Source organism: Strix uralensis, chromosome 2 (genome assembly GCF_047716275.1).
Source record: "Strix uralensis isolate ZFMK-TIS-50842 chromosome 2, bStrUra1, whole genome shotgun sequence".
Lineage (NCBI taxonomy): Eukaryota > Metazoa > Chordata > Aves > Strigiformes > Strigidae > Strix > Strix uralensis.
The window spans coordinates 7,238,773-7,257,202 of NC_133973.1; the positions used below are offsets into that span (position 1 = coordinate 7,238,773).

The 18,430-nt window shown below is 38.4% G+C and overlaps 1 protein-coding gene across 2 annotated transcripts in view; it reads right to left on the bottom strand.

Annotated features, from left to right (window-relative positions):
* Window positions 1-18,430, bottom strand: part of MAN1A2 (mannosidase alpha class 1A member 2) — a 145,734-nt gene that overhangs the window by 92,743 nt on the left and 34,561 nt on the right. For both annotated transcript variants that reach the window (XM_074853972.1, XM_074853981.1), the window contains exon 3: window positions 7,449-7,545. In XM_074853972.1, the coding sequence (XP_074710073.1) occupies window positions 7,449-7,545 (97 nt within the window). The remainder of the gene's footprint in view (window positions 1-7,448; window positions 7,546-18,430) is intronic.

The window sequence follows — 18,430 nt, forward strand, 5'->3', positions numbered from 1 at the left end:
ACTTAATAGACCAAGACTCTCCATGTAAGACAGGCACACAACTGAGGGCATGTGCAGTTCCACAAACTCATGAATGGCAAAGAAGAGATGAACGGCAAAGAAGAGTGGGTTGGTTTTTTCCGATACCAAAACTAGTCACCTAAGACAGACAGGACGCTTCAAAACTAAAAACTTTTCTACACAATATGGAATCAAACTATGGAACCACTCCTAATGGAATGTGGTGGGTGCTCTTAAGTTTGCACGGACTCAAAAGCAGATTGGACAAAATCACAGAAAAATAAACTAAAAGTGATTAAATAAAGCTTGCTGCCTCTGACCACAGAAGCACTGATGCTGCACAAGCTTTTGCAAGCCTGGAGAGTGCTCTTAGAAATGCTCACTTACTACAGGATTTTCCTGCTCTTACATTTCTTCCCTAGGTACCTGCCATGAGCAAGTTTTGGAGGATGAGTAATGATCACGTTTGATTTTTCGTCCCATCTGAAGGAACTCTTCCTGTGTTATCAGAACACTGCTCTAATTCCAAATTTGGCCAGCAACTCTTGAGAGTTATGCTCTTTCTTTAAATCTTATCTTTGCAAAATTTCTGTTACGGGCCAAAAAAATGCACATTCAATGCACACATAATATTCAACATTGTCAGTGTAGTCACTCATTCCTGATTTTGCAGAGGACACAGCTCCATAGACCTGTCCTAAGGCCAGTTTCATTTACTTTAAAATTGAATAGAACCTGAAATACAGAGATCAGGCTGAAATTTGCACCATGAAAGTACCTCTTTACAAGTGTGAATGGATTTTCTTTCCCCTTTCATGTGCAGCAGAAAAAGGCAACAATGGGTAGATTACAAAATAAAAACTACTGCTCACCAAATAGGGTTTTTCTCCCCATCAGAACAAGTGAAGAACATATTTGTTTACATATATATCTCTCATCCCTTCTTTGTTTTCATTTATCCTCCACACAGACTCAGAGGCTGAAAACATGCACAGAAAAAGGAGGTTAAGCAGAAGTTTCTCCTGCTTGTCTCTTCATTAGGGTTTTACAATGAGAAGACACCAGAAGTTTTTAGCCATATCTTCAAAAGGTCATCCCTCAGTTTTTACTTTTACTTAGCTTCTTCCCAGGAAAAGGGTGTCTCCATAATGTTTATAAATTTGCAGGGTATTTGGCAGCTAAAAAGAAAACCACACAGAAAAACAAAAGTTGTGGGTGTTGCCCTTGATACTTGATTATGTGAACTTCAAAAGTAAATGACAACTAATCAGATGACAACAGATGATAGTGTCAGAGCAGCTCAGACAGCCCAATAACTGTTACAATGACAGATGACAAAAATGTCTAATAAACTAATGAATATTTCCCAGGGTAATTTAAAAAAAAAAATCTGTTAAAGCATTTTCTTGTAGTGCTTACAAGAAATATTCCACCTCTTGTTTTCTAGACCACAAACTGGACAAAGAAATTACTCTCCCAAGCTATATCATACTTGCCAAAGGTACAGGAAAAACAGACTCCTTTGGCCTGACTCAGCTCCTTGTCACAACAGCCTCATGTCCTTGCAGTCTGACAAATGCATTTTCTCTGCAGGGCTTGGGAGCATTGTTGCTTCTGCTCTCCGGTACAGCAGAGAAATGCACTGTCAGATCTCCATTGCTTAGCAACACAGAAATCTGTGGCAAGAGCTTCCCACGCTGCAGCAGTGGGCAGTTGGCAGCTGGCTCAGCAACTTTCTCCCAGGTCATGAGGGCTTATCAGCAGCTCTGGTAGCAAAAGGCTGAGATGGGGCTGTGCAGCAAGCCAGGCAACAGGACACACTCAACAAGGTGGTAGAAACCAAGTAGTCCGCTGGCAAGTTAAAAAAAAAAAAAAAAAATATCAGCTTACTAGTTGACCCAACTGAGTTCTTGAGTTGTTCCCTTGGACACGTCTTGCTCGTTAACCAACACACACCTTAAAATGTCATTTTTTCCCGTATGTATGAAGCAGCAGCACATTACATTGATGACACTGAATGTGCCAGACAAAAATCCCTCATAAAAGAGAGAACAGCTTTATTTGGTCATGTGTTAGGGAAGAGATATGGCACTGCATTGCAGCCTTGAGGCTCTACTAGGTAACACAAATGCAAACACAATGTGACTTCATTGACAATTTTCTCTTCCTCCCAGAACACATTATCCCAAGACAGAGCTGGCAGACATCTCAGATTAAATTAGCCATTTGCATGGCATGTGAGTTGAGAGAACAGGAGAGGCATGAAAGCACTATAGATGTGCGAGACAGTTCTAGTGTGGCGAAATAAGAAATAATTTCATTAAATCTTTGTGCATGAGAATGGGCATGTCTGTATGCAAGCATCTACAACTTAAAAACTCCACATCATCATTACTTAGGAAAGATCTTTTCACACCCTTCAAAACATATCTAGATATGTATCTGTCTGTGTACATTATCAGGTCATCTTCACATAATGCAGCTATCTCATCTCTGGACAGATTACATCCAAATGCAAGGTTTAGAAATGCACTGCTAGTAATACGGGAAGTTTACAATTTTTGCCAGTTTGTATCGGTACTTTGTCATGTATTTATTACCTGACAAACTGCACATCTTCATTGTATTCTTGGACAGTTAACATTACAAAAAACACTCCACATCACAAATTTCAAGAACTCTTATTTCAGAAAGCATCAGGTAAGACGACAACCCACGATTTCTAGTTTTGCTGAAGACAATGTTCTGAGTTGCTCAAGGACTGTGGTCTTGATTTTCTCCCTTAAAGTCATTCAGGTTCACAAACAAACGTTGATTTAGAAAAATAAAGATTGGAGACTGACACAAACCCACTAGTACAAACTGCTACAATAAAGCATCTTCAAAGCTTGTGCTACGCTAATTATTAAAAAAGATGTTGAAGTAAAAGATACATATAGTATAGGTAAAAGATACGTAAAGTTTAAAACTCTGAAGCATATCTGGACTGAGTGATTTTGATAGTGTTTCCGTAAGGGGTCATCAAACAAGTGCTAGGACAAACCATCTTTAAACAGCATGTTTCAGATGGTTACTCTGATCCTCAAAAGCAAATCGAGGCAGATTTCATTACAGCAAGAGAATCCGACAATACTATCAATTACTCTGGTTTTTGCTACACCCAGAGAACCTTCTGAAGCAAGCTCAGATGTCATGCTTGCTCATTATCTAACATGCATCATTTTCCATCAGCCTTCCTCTTCAACCTTTGTGTTCCAATGAGAACTTGATGCAGATCCCATACAACCCCCCTCTGCAATAACACCCTGTGGCTGTCATCAAATTATTCTGGCAATTTAAGCAGCCCAACAAAAAAGTTAACTTTTTTATTTTTAGCTTAGCTGTTACAACCACCAGCAGAGTTGCAAACAAAAATTTAAACTGGAAAGAGAAATTATACTTCTCTGCTATACTTTCTCCTTGCCTTTTATACTTTATTCTACAGGGTAGGCATAAATACCAAATCTTGAGATTATCAGCCCTTTCAAAACCAGGCAACTTTCACAAAAATAAGAGCAAGTTATCACCCTGCTTCACCAACACAGAACCTATCAAGGTTTGTTACATATGTCTTCTAAATACCTTTAAAAGCTCGCCAATTCCGCCATACTTTCCCAAAGCAGCATCATACTTTTAATGCTGTGATACAGCTGTTGAAGAGGTACTACTCAAGATTTTAACTACTGACTGACTACACAGTTTGATAGGGAACATTTTTAGCAGGCTCCCCTTTACAATTTACTGTCACTGGGTCAGACATTTCAAAAAGACTGGCAAGAGTTTCTAGCTGCAGGTCAAGTAAAGAAAACCCAGCAGGTGCTGTTATACAAGTCAAACTAATAATTGGGGCAGCCCACAAATGTTCTTGCTGGCATGCTTCAGTGAGGCACAGAGCATCTTGCTTTAAAAAGTTGATCACATTTCCCTATTTTTTAATGACTTAAAACCAAGATTTATGAGAGCAGAGCAGGCCACCTCCTCTCCCCTTCTCTGATCCCAGTCTGAACCCTGATAGATCTTGCAAAGTTAGGAACACTGATGTTCCTCTTGGCAGAGATATACACTGCTTTGGAGGGAAAGGAGAGTCCAACAGAGAAAATTAATGGCTTATTTGCCTTCTAATCGTGTTTACCTCACTTGAGAGTTATCAGTAAACCTGATTTCCCAAAGATTCATGCAAAGGGTTGCGGTGTCAACCAGCGATACCATCTCCTTGCTGAATATCACAGACATGCTATGAATTGAAATGGAAGTACAACAGACTGCAGTAATAGGTCAAATCATCTTTGAGATGAGTAATAAAACCAGGTTTTGCTGAGCAGCTTTTTATTCAAAATAGCATCGGATTTAAAAAATAATTATGTAATGCTTCTATAAAGGCAAATGCCTCTGGGAATGGTGTCATTATGGGTAACAGAGACTCATGAAGTACTAGCAATAACAACACAGCCTAGACAGTGCTCAGTACAAGGACCACTTTTTTCCCCCCTTCTCATCAACCATGCACCAAACCAGCAATAGCTGATTTTATTTTAGACTTGGTATATACTGAAGACTACATATTACAGAAAAGTTTCTCATATGAAATAGCCTTACACAAAGCAATCATAACATGATTTGGCTAAAAATTAAATGGCACAAAATAGCATCTGGACTTTAAAAAGACAAACACAGAGTAAAACTATAATTCAAAATTGCTTCAAAACATTGTGTCAGTCACATTCAAATCAAAACATTGGAAAAATGTTTTGCTGCCATATGAAGAAAAAAACCTCACTTCACAGGGAGTCTGGGTTACAAACCAAGGCTAATCTAAAATTATACTTGGCAAATTAAGCAACAGAATTGGATGTAAATTCAACAGCAAAGACTACACGATCATACAGGTGAACATTAAAGACCTTCACTGTCAGACCCAAGTTCATCAGCTGGAAAAAATACAAAGGAAAGCCATGAAATAGAGATAACAAACAAGTAAATCACAGGAAGCTTCAGAAAAGATTTGTCTAGTAGAAATTAAAGTAGTGCCAACATAGAAGGTAGCAAAGAAAAATTATGTAAGAATATTACACAAGACTCTCTAGGAACCTAAGAAATGTCCTGTCTGTCACAGCAGAAGCCTGTTGCCCTGGTCTTCCCTTCAGCCTCACACTCTCTCCTTGCACTATGCTCAGTACTGGCTGCATCTTAGACTCTTCTATTTTACTCTCCAAACTCCTCGTTCAGTCCAGATGCATTTTTCTCTTGAGCATGTTAACTTGCTCATCTTCCTCCTCTCAGACAACTCTCCCTGACTCAGTCATTGTCTTTATAAAGAAATAGAAAGAAATAAAACAGCATCAGCTTCCACACCATTCTGAAGTGTAAGAAACCAGGTTCCAGTGCATGACCAAAAGCAATCAATGCCAGGCTCTAGGGGTTTGCTTGCAGTAAAGGTGAACAGTCCTTACCACAGATCAGTCCAGTACAGCAGCTGAGATTATTCTCCTATGGATTTAAATAGGCTTCTATGCACTACAGGTCTGCGGGGAAAAGGTTTATTTGTGGGCATTTCTGGAGGGTTTTTTTGTTTGTTTTTAAGTATTGCAGGAAATGTAAGTCAGATGCTCTCCTTCCATTGCTGGGAGCAGGGGAAAGGAGCAGAGTGCCTAGTTCAAGTTCTCCTCCCTTCTCCATGTCCAGCATTTATTTAAGGTTCAAGTTCATCATGCAAGTAAGTTTGATGAAAAACTGTTTGGATATAAAGAAAATCACTTGTTTATTTGGTAAGATATAAGAATGGTTTCAAGATAAAATTTAAGGAGATTGGGGAAAGGGACTGAGCGAAAAACAAAAAATCCATTTAAATATTACGGTACTTTTGAAACAAGTCCTTTGACTCTTCTTTTGGAATAACTTTCCTCTGGGAGTTTATTTTTTCGCTACAAATGAAAACAAAAATCTAACTAAATTTTCATTTAAATCAAAATAATTTATTCTGGGTTCAGGCACTAAGCACAGGAAATGAGAAAATGACACAATCCTAACCTGTATTTCTATCATTCACAAGAAACAAATTCAATGTTTGAAGACAAACAAAACAAATACCAATTACAATGACAACCAACCTCACACAAAGTCATTAGCCAACTGCCTTACAATAAAAGCCATTAAAATCTTCATTTCAAGCAAACTGTTATAACTAATACTAACATACTTAAGGTATAAACAGTATATTAACACTTGTTCTTGATGTAAAAAGTGGTTCTAAATTTGTACCTTCCTCAGATACCAGAGAGTGAATGAACACAGTATGAAACCCTGAACAGAATTCATAAAACCCTACCCAGTCTTAGAGCAGCTCTCCTGTGTGTGTTTCAAAATAAATGCATGAACTTCATGACTCAGTCATCTTAGATGCTGTGCATGCTGGACCAATCCAGGCTTAACCTTAATCACTAACATCAAGGTTATGTGTTTTGCTATACCAGAAGATGAACCTAGAGAACCTCCAGGGTTCAGTCCTCAACAGTTAGGTCTACGTTTACTGAACCATCAGTCCTACAGAACTCAGGATAAAAAAAAAAAGTGAATTCTTTCCTGATTCAAGTACCAATAAAATTCTTGTCGCTTTCCAATCACTATTCTACTTATTCTATCCTGGTGCTTTTACACCAAAAAATCAGTACTGCAGATCACTTGATATTTTAAGGAAAAGCCATCTAAGTCTGATCACACATATGCAACACAAGGCTATTCAATTTCTTGATCTTTACCATCCTGTTTCATACTATTCTAAATGCCATTTATAACACTCATTCACACTCCATTGCTCAAATACTCTCACTCCATCCCTTAAATTTCTTTGAAGCTTGCCTCTACCCTTAAACTTCTGTATTTTGAATGTTTTTTTTCTTTCATTCCAGTCTACAGGTCACGCATCAAGTAACAACATCATTTTTGCCTTACCCAGGTCTTTTTTTAAAAGCGGCTTTCAATTTCACCTTGGTACTAGCAGTTTTTCTGCATCTTGCATATGCCTTTTGTCTTGTATCACATTCTCACAGAATTAAACACAAAGATCTATACAAGATGAGGTTGGGGTTTTTTTAAAACAACTTTATATTCATTGCATCCCAAAATATCATCACTACATTGTAACTTTTTTTATATATATATGCATACACAAAGTAACAGTGCACATAGACACACTTAGCTTTTGCAACAATAACAACATATTACTCCCAAAATATAGTTTAGTAAAGTAATTCATTGAACTACTGTTGAAATAATCGATACACTTCTGTCATCCACACTTCAAAAGATTTATATTACAACAGAATTTCCTAGGAAGTTTGAGTAGACTTTCAAAGAGGATAGCATGGACAGAAATATTTAAAAAGAAACCTAAATCAGAAAATATAGCCTACCAAATATGTTGGTGGAATGTCCTTTCCGGGCAATTGGTTTGAGCTCATTATGTCCCCATCCATATTGCCTATAATTGTCCCAGGCATGCTTCATCATCTAAGAGATGGAAAAAATAGGATTTGATTACATTATAAAACCACTTTGTATGAATACAATATTTTACTCCGTATTTGAGACTTCATCTTTCGCACTCATCCAGCATACTGATAATTACTTTGCCACTATTTCTATCTGTTACAGAAATCAGATTATACAGCATGAATAAATTTGGAAACAACTTCAAGTCTATTTGACTTGAGCTCTAGAGCCTAATGCTCTGCATTAGGTTATTTTCTTGTTCTTTCTTTTCCTTAAATATATGCACAGACATTTAAGAATTTAAGCATAAGGAATTGGTGAAAAATACTGTCTAACGACTAAGATGCTAGCCAAAAGAAAAAATATCTACCAATATCTGAAGCATAAAAGAGATTTATTTACACTGGTGCATCAAAGTATGACTAAACAATTTTGCAAAAGGCATAATAAATTTTTTATTAGCAACACCTACTTGACAAAGACATACTGTCATAACGCCTCTACCAAAAGAAATGCCAAAAGCTTTGCTCTTTAGAAAGCATAATGATCAAGGCAGTATAAAATTATTAATGTTTGCTCCACAAAACATTCTCAATTCTTTTTAATAGATGTTTTCACCATCTAGTAAGCCAACTAAATCTAAAAAACAAAAGGTCTCATTGACCCACAAGTATTAGTTGTGCACATCAGCCGCTAAGCAGTGCTTTTATGGATTTGCTAAAACTTTTCAAATTCCTTGCTTGTTGGTATACAGCAGAAATTTAGCAGCTACCAAATTGCAAAGCAAATGCAGTTTAAAAAGAATCAAATATTATTAGTTACCTAAACAGATCAAAGCAAGTAACACGAAGAAATCAGATTCCAAAAGACTGTGCTCCAGACACAAGAACTCCTAGGAACAAACCTGTTCTAAAACAGCTATGTGGCTGTATCCACAACATTGTACATATTTTATTTTTATACCGCATCTTAAAAATGGTATTAAATTATTGTTAATATAAACAAACCCCCCAATAAAATGTATAGGACTTAAAACACAATCTCCACAAGCTTGAGAAATGTTCTCTAAGAGGAGAAACTATGTTAATGTAATTAATAGACCAATATTAACTCTTCAAGAAATTGATTATATCAGGGCAAGTAAAGATTTCACTATGATTTACAAGACTGTAGTGTTCTTACTTTAATCAAAGAGTCACTGTACCCATAGAAAACAGGAGGGAACAAGCAGATGCTGGCTAAGAAGTGAGGTGCAGCCAGCTGCCTTACCAGCACTACCTCACACAGAAGCAGCTCTCTGAGTTCAGGATTTAGTGGAAGTCAGCATCCAGTAATCCCAGATCTGCCAAACTACATCTAAACTGCCTGTTAAGACACGCCAAACAAAGTCTCTGTTTCCCTACAATCATCGAGAGATCCCTGTCCAACCTACACAGCTGTAATTCCTTTGAACATAAACTCCCTCCAAATTTCCCATGGCTCAGTCAACTCATGCTCAGACCACAAATGTGAACCACAGCAAAGGTATACGCACAGGCCCAGAAGCTGGGAAGCACTCCTGTATTAAACTGACATCAACCTAGGCACAGATGTCCATCTCAAGATGTCTGAGATCTCACTCCTACTGCTTGTCATTCAAAGTCAGCTCACATGTTGCTTTTGGTATTTGCACTAAAAGATTCTGACACCCGATTAGGCAATAATACTGTATCATTTCTTTTAGTGTCACGAACCTGTAATGTAAGAAAAAGAGGATGCAAATATTATACTAAAAGAGGAGAGAAAAGCCATTTCATTAGCATTCACAAATTCCTTAGTGTTTACAAAGCACTTATCAAATTGACCAATTAGTAGCTATTAGAAGCTCAAGATGACTCAGGTAAAGTGATCCTCTCTTGACAGGTAAGAAAACTACAGCATGACAAACACAATAAAAGCCTGATCACAGGCAGTATAGAAGTTCCTCTGAGATCTCTTACTAACATTATCCAGAATCACCCTACAAATTTTTATATAAAATTGTTCATTAACTGAAGATCATAGCATCAAGAATCACAGCATTGTTCAGGCAGGAAGGAACCTCAGGATGCCTCCAGTTCAACCTCCTGCTCAAAGGAGGATCAGTTATGGGATCAGACTAGGCTACTTAAGGCTTTATCCAGTCACGGTGGACTTAAGGTTTTCTCCAGTCAGAATGAGTCAGCCAGGGCCTCCGTGAAGTGTCCTGCTCTAACTCACAGCTTGTCCATCCAACTCTAAGTCCTAAAAACTTTATTAAGGAAAACAGAGACCTACAGATTTAGAAGGCACTAGAGGATGAAAATAAAAAATTACTGACCAGTGAGCTCTATGGGAGTTTAATAACAGATAGATGTCTAAACAACAAGGTGACCATGACATGGCCAACTTGCTTCCACATAAGGGAAACTGGGCTTCTAGGACCTCTAGATGAATCAAATAAATATTTTGTGAAGGAGAATCAAATGACCATTGACATTTTATCTATGTAAAAAAATCTCAAAGTGCAGGCAAATACCAGTATAGATCAAAACTAGCGAAGTCCAGAAGAAGAACCACCAACTTGTTTCCTCATGACAGAATGTTAATTGTGGAACATTTCACTGTCATTTGCTATGCTTCTGCAGAGAAGGTCCAGATTTTTTTTTACAGACTATTCAGGTCTGAGGAAACCCAAGAAAATTGTTGAAATTAAAGGGATAGAATTAAATAAATCACAATATAAGATGTTTCTATATCCAGAAGATCATAAGATAAAATTATCCTAAGATAAATTTTCATTAAGACAGAAACTGTAAAGGAGTCGATTTCACCAGATTCATGAATTAATGCATAAGTAACTTAATACACTACTGAGACCAGAAACTCTGTTGAACACAAGAGACTAATACACAGTTGACTGCATCATCTAAGGTTCTGAGATAGGAAATCATATTTTGAGGAGACTAAGCTACTTTGATAAACACGAATGCATGCCTGTCCTGTCCCCTCCGCCTCCTCCAAACTGTACCAATAATATGGTGTTGTAACTCCCCGAGAATGTTTTGACTTTATTACACTAACTAGTCAACTGATTTTTTCCAGATGAACACTGAACATTACTCTAGCATGCAGCTCATTACCCGCCTCTACCACAAAGTGAGCAAACTTCATGATATCACGTTAGCAGATAACTGCACGCTACACGCAAGTGAGAAACCCCACAGCTCTTGTATACAATATTAAGTTTTGTAAGGATGATATGCCAAGAGATCTTATAACAACATGGAGATTTTTGTTACTGGCAGAACTGGTAGCATGATATACTGTAGATATAACATCTATACTATCGGGAGCAGTTGTGCACACAGAAGGTTTTGGGAGACACAAGAAGATAGATGCCTCTGCCAGCTAAAAATTTAACAGAGGATGACACTTTGGCTCAGGAATTACAAGCAACATGAATTCCTGATCTGAAAAATAAGATTATCGCTATGGTTATGCCAGATAGCATTTGCATAGTGAAAGCTGGAAATGCTTCAGGTATAGATAAGCTTTTCTTAAAAAAAACCCTTGTCTTTGAGAGGAGAGGGAAGTCTCAGACTCTGACTGGATCATCAGCACTAATGATAACAGAAAGAAGGTAAAAATACTTGCAAAAACCCACCCCTAACCTTTAAAGAACCCATGACAGAGGCACCTTATGCTCAGTAGAGTGAAAATAACAAGCCAGTCCAAGATGGATCAATAATTGTGAAAAAGACAAGGTACAGATTTCCATAGCTGAAATTTCCATACCTGATAGCAGTTCATCTAAATGCGTGCTTGGAGCTTGACAGCATATCACAAAGATCTTGCAATCTGTCCACCAGAGAACAAATGGTTTTAGTGATGGACTTTTTACTGACACTATTAATGCCAGATTTTGCTTTTGAAGGCAATATCATTCATATGGGATAGGTCCACTGAATACCAGTCTTGCATATGGTGCATCCCATAATAACATTTTCAACAGCCAGCAAGATACAGTTGCATGTACGGCTTGGTAATTCTACAAAAAGACAAATTTGGACTCTGCTGCAAGAAAGCCAGAATGGCAAGAAGCAGGGCATATCAAATGAAAGTGCTTTTGTAGGTATACCTTTATCTAAATGCTTTTACTGACTTTAGAACATGTTCATGGGATCTGATCCTCTATAGTCATTGGGAAATCAGGATTTTATAAAGACAGGGTTGTAATGATGGCTTTTAACAAAATCATAATTGTAACAGTAAAAGGAGGTTACAGTGATTTCAAAGAGACTTTTGTTAAGGGAGTTCTATCACTACAGCAGCAATTTAGAAACAATACTTCAAACCACATATCAAAAGCCCCTTTCCACCCCTCAGAAAAGGGCAGACACCTAGCAAACCAAATAAGAGTACTGAGAATAAACAAAAGAAACAACTTGCAGGCAGATTGCAGTATTTACTGGTTGTGCCTAGAAATGCGAAACTTACACTCTCATTGCCATTCCATCAGGAAATAGGTTCTGCTTTCAAAGGGGTATATTCTGGTTAAGGGCATGATTTCAAGAGATTTATACAAACCACCTTCAAATTCTGTTTTAAAATTAACCAAGGACTTGCTAGACAAGATTACTGCTCAATTGGCAGATTTAAAATTAATAACCACTTTCCAACTGTCTGCGGAGAACACTTTTTGGAGGTTAAAGAATGATCTTTACCTTGTATAGATACTCAGATTTTTGAAGAAACTTAGAAAACATACAGATTATTTTAGTCTTCTGGGAGCTATAAATCTCTACTTAAAGAGACATTATTTCAGGCTTCAGTCTGTGCCACTGTCATGCATTTCTGAACACTGCCACTGAAAGTCTGTTTGGAACATGCTCGTAACACACACAGAAAGCTGGGTTTTCTTTTACTGATGAATCTAGTAACAAATCCATTACTAAAAACAAAACTAAAATGTTTATCAAATGTATGCAAAATGGGAAGCTTGTCCTTTTTTGTTGGCATGAAATACTTGAAGTCTAAGATGCCTGATGGAACTAAGGGGGAAATACTTCAGACTGGTGAGAACTAGAACAGTAGATGTAAAGAGTCTAAACTTGGAGAGCTTACAGCAGTGAACCAACTGCTCAATTTGTACAAGAACAGCAAATGCTTTTTTTTTTTTTCAAGATGATGAATCAGTATTTTTGACTGTTTGTGTCCTCATGGTTTCAAGAGAAACTGGTGTTCACGGGTTTGACTGGTTCTGTGGTGTTCAGAAAATTAGAACCTCCCAGATCATCTTTGTAAAGAACCAGGACTGCACATCAGCCAGCAGAAAGCATTTCCTTTCTTCCAGTCTTGCGTTTTCAGGCATCAATCTAATCATCTCCACCAGCTTATCCCTGCACCTTTGCCAGTTTTACTGTATCCATTTTGAAGCTGAGAGACTAGAACTACATGAAGTATGCAAGACGCACAGGCACCTTAGCTGCACACGCTACCATAAGAACCTTGCCCGTTTTGTTCTCCTTTCCTAAAATACTCAATATTTCCTTTTTGTCTGTTATTGAGCACTACAGTGACATTTTCAAGGAACTCTTATAAACACAAGATCTCATTCATAATAAGTCACCTCACACCTTTTCATATTAAGCATGAGGTTGGAATTTCTCACCCACCAGCCCCAATATGCATAATTTTGCTAAGAAATTTTAGCTGAAATAAAAGGCGAGATAATCACTCAGTCCCATAAGATTTTTCTGCAATTCTTCATTCTGGCCTCAGTTTTCTACTCCAAATTTCCATGCTGGCAGCAAAGTTGATCATACCACTATTCACCCATTTTCAAACTTTAAGGAATTTATTTGCATAATTTAGAGCACGGATCACCAGCACACATCCTCTGTGGCCTCCAGCACCATTTATTTGTACTCTCCATTTCCTGCCTTCTAACCAATTTCTCCAGGCAAAGAGACACACAACCTCCATCCTGTGGCTGCTTAGTTCAACAGCTGTTAGTGACAAATCTTGCCAAACATTTTTTTTTTTCAATTATGTATATAACCATATCTCCCTTGTTCACATGATTGTTGACTCTTTCAGGGATCTTCTATAGCTATGTGCATCATGTCATCATTAAAAATATATTGGGGAATCTTACCTATCTGTGTGCTCAACAATTCTATTCCCTATTCTAGTTTCTGTTAATCTGCAGTTCATTCACCAGGCGTAGGGGTCTGTGGTTCTTTGATCTCCTTCAGAGAAGGAGAGAAGAATCTCTTTCAAAAATTGGTGTCTTATTAGCTACTTTCTAGTCCTCTGGTAACAAAGCAAAAAATAAGAATAGATGCCAGCAATGCAAATCAAGAATCCAAATCTCAGAGCAAACTAAGTCAGAGTAAACTATTACAAGTTTCAGGTATTACAGTACTGGATGCAGATGGTCTGTGTCTTAATGGAATGCACCATAAGAGGTTACACATCAACTACGAGTAGCTCATATTGTGTATCAGTGACATCATTAATACTAATAATTCTGAGATTTAACATCATCGGGAAAACTATGTTAAAGAACAGACTAGCATATATTCTGTGGAGTTCCTCTGGGAAACACAGAGGGCACTACATCAGAAATTATGCAATGATGACCAACAAGTAGTAGAAATTTTACTATATTTAAGAGGATGTTCTTGTCTTCCAATAGAAGTCTCCATAGCTGAAAAAGCACACATTGTCACTTGTATAATAGATCTTGTATAATTTAATATAGAACTCTTTCATCTAGCCATAAGTCATGATTTTTGCTACCAACACTTCCATATTATGGGAATAAATGGCACATAAAATACAAAATAAAAAAAAATAGCAGCAAGGTCAATCAGGTATCATGGAGCCTTTTGATTTACCCAGTTCTGAAGGTAATTTATCTGGGGCTTTGCTCATTTTTGTTTGGCCGATTATATCAGGGAAGTGAATTATTCCCTTGTTTTCTTGATTTTATTTTGCATTTATGAGTTTTAAATACTGCAAATGTGCTAGCTCATTGCTGAAAGACAGGTTCTTCTCACAATGGTCTGGAAAAAAGGTATCTTTAATAATGTAGAGCTTTCTGAATTTTTAACATGCCTCAAATAATGCACAACTGCTGGTGAATTCTGTAACCACTACAACTTGAATAAGAATTGACCCATTTTTAAAATATCCTCAAACACAAACTTGCATTCCTCATCAGAAGTACATTTTAAGTTACCAACCAAAGCAACCTATCCAGGATGTGCAGCTGATATACTGCACCATCCCCAATAGGAGCTTTATTTTCATCCTCCTGTTCGAACAAAATAAATACCAAGCTACAAAGCTTCTCATAGGCATAAATTTAAGACTTACAAATGTAAAACAAGTTCTTTATACAATCACCCCAACATGCCGGGACACAACTTTGTGCAGGACCATTCCTAACTTGCCTGTACTGGTCAAAGTGATAATTGCACAGTTTTCATTCTAATATATCTGTTGAAAACTACTTTACCAAGAGACTTGATCAAAAAGACTCCATCCTTACTTTACACAGATTTTACTCATTCAGTAAAAGCTAAGCATTAAAAAAGGCAGTGAAACTAATTTAAAGCCAACTTAGCTCATCTCAATATGCTGAATTACATTTGAGAATCCAGAACATAGAGAACCCAAATAGTGTGCAAACAAAACCACTTAATAAACAATATGTATACATATGTATAGATAGAAATACTTTTAAATATATATTTTTATATATATTTTACACAAACACACACACATTGCAGGGACTGTCAAATACTGAAAAAGAGAGGTCATAATACTTATTGTGCTTCATTTTTATTGGGCTCAAAGTCAGGACCAGCGAGCTACAAAACACAATGCAAAACTCCTAACACAATAGACACGTATTACTAAAAACTGATGTCCTAACCAACTAGAATTCCAAGTAAGTTTGATCAAGAAAACAAAGTGTCAGCAATAAGGAAATTGTTCTAAATTGGTTTTAGATGCTGAAAGAAGTCCCCCAGTTGCAGAAAGCAGCCTATTTGGCTGGATCAGAAACACTGCAATTACAAAAAAATAAATGAGATGAGCAGTGGAAATTGTATGAAGAGTAACTACGAAAAGAAGAGTTATGCAGCATGAGAAGACCTCTACATGATTAAGTATTTCTTTCTTCTGCACAGCTCTTTTCTCAATAAGCACACAAAATAGAACTCAGGTAAAAGGGAGACTTACTATTTTTAACCTGATTTCTTAAGAGAATAAGGCTTATGCAATCTTGCTGTCTGTACATGTGTCTTTTGCCACACACATCTGCACTAGCCTTTGAATCCATTCTCTCATTTCAAACCTGATTTTACAGAGTTGGAGGAACCAGATACTTGAGATCTACTCTTTTTTTTTTTTTTCCCTTTGGGATGGGGGGGTGGGGGGGTGTAGGGAGAGGGGCGGGGGGAAGAGAAGAAAAAATATCTGCTGTGGCTAGATAAGGTAGACAGACACAAATTAGCACCCCTACTGAGAGGAGGGCAGTTATGATCCAACCCTTTATTCAGAGGGACAGTATTTAGCATGCAGGTAGCTCTAAACCAAGCACAGAACACACTGCAATTCATGCAGTCAAGTAAGAAGGTAAGAGAGCATTCACAGCAATGTGTGCATGAGAAGAGAGTGGTGTAAGGGGATGTAGGTCAAAAATCCATAGGAAACCATTAGTTTTGCTGCTTATAAAACAGCCTGTTACTTTTCAAAATTATTAGTAGCCTCTTGAGCATCATCCAGAGACCATTATGAAAATACATTTTAATCACTTCTCTTCTTGGCACAACTCTAAAAATATTTCCAAAATTGCCTCCACTAATATTAAATAAATTATCTCCCTACCTCCCCTTCTAAGAAGCAACATATTACAGTTCACATTTTAAAAGAGGATACACTGAAAGTTTTGCTGAAGGCCACAGTAAACTCACTGGTAAATGAACTCAAATCAGAACATTCCCAGCTTCCCAGCCAGAACCTTGTTCCTCACTTGTGCAAAGCATCCAGATTTAACAGCAACTCATCCTGCAGGTGCCAGATGGAGCAAGTGCTCTTTAACTGTGGCCCCTATGCTCCCCCGATACCCATCTCACAACAACTTTTGCTTAAATGTCTTTCTCTACTTCTTTTTATCAGAAAGCCACGACAAGCAGGACAGAATGAACGTTTTGCTGTGTTGAAAACAGCTTATCAGAAAGTAGTAAGTTATCTCCCTGCTATCCCACCTCATTAAACATAACAGCTTTTAAACTGCACAAGCAAGCATGCTACAGCCCGCAGCTTCAGTCACTTCACAACTCTATCTTATTTGTGTGAACACCACACCTCCTTTGAGCCGAATTGAAAAAGTCTATGTACAATTAGCACTGCCTAATTACATCACTGCATATCACAACAAATACAGAACGAGCTGTAGAACAGAAGCTCCAGAGAACTCAGATTTTCCAGTCTGTCTTTGAAAGCTAGAACATAAAAACTATTTCACTCTTAAGCTTACTAGATGCACTTGTGTAACATTCTGGAGAAGCTTTCTTCTAGCTGACAGGCTTAGCCAACAAACTTCACCCTATCACAGAGTGGCTGGAGTTGGAAGGGACCTCTGGAAGTCATCTGGTCCAACCCCCAGCTCAAGCACGGTAATATGAAGCAGGCTGCCCAGGTCCATGTCCAGTCATCTCCAAGGAGGGAGACTCCACAACTTATCTGGGCAACCAGTTCCAGTGCTTGGTCACCCTCACAGTAAACAATTCTGATGTTCAGATGGAGCTTCTCGTGTTTCAGTTTGTGCCCATTGTCTCTTGTCCTGTCACTGAGTATCACTGAAAAGAGTCTGGCTTCGTCCTCTCTGCACTCTTCCTCCAGGTATATATTTGGAAGATCCCCCTAAGCCTTCTCTTGTCTAGGACAAACAGTCTCAACCCTTCCTCAGATGAGAGATGCTCCAGTCCCTTAACCATCTTTGTGGCCCTTTGCCAGACTCTCTCCAGCATGTCCATGTGTGTCTCATACTGGGGAGCCCAGAACTGGACACAGCACTCCAGGTGTGACCTCACCAGAGCTGAGTAGCAGGGAAAGATCACCTCCTTTGAACTTCTGGCAATACTTTGTCAAATGCGGCCCACAATACAATTAGTCATCTTTACCAGAAGGGTGCACTGCTGGCTCCTGTTCAACTTGGTGTCCACCAGGACTCCCAAGTCCTTTTCTGCAAAGCTGCTCCCCAGTTGGGTGGCCCCCAGCATATACTGGTTCATGGGGTTGTTCCTCCCCAGGTGCAGGACTTAACACTTGCCTTCACTGAACCACATGAGGCTCCTGTCAGCCCATTCCTCCAGCCTGTCGAGGTCCCTCCTGGTGGCAGCACGATGCTCTGGCATATCAACCACTCCTTCCAGTTTTGTCATCAGCAAACTTGCTGAGGGTATGTTCTGTCCCATCATCCAGACCATTAAGGAGGACATTGGACAGGATCAGCCCCAGTATTGACCCCTGGGGTACACCAGTAGTTACTGGACCCCAAATAGACTTCCAGTAACTGATCACCACCTCCTGGGCCCAGCCATTTGGACAGTTTTCAACCCACCATGATGCGTATCCAGCTCATACTTCATCAGCTTCTCTGTGAGGATTTTATGGGAGACAGTGCCAAAAGCCTTACCTCAGTCTAGTTAGACAATATCCACTGCTCACCCCTCATCTACTAAGCCCGTCGTTTCATCGTACAAGTTTATCAAGCGGGTCAACCATGACTTCCCCTTTGTCAATCCACGCTGGCAACTCCCAATCACCTTGTTCATAGTTTCCAGGATTAGCTGCTCCATCACCTTTTCAACGATCGAGGTAAGGC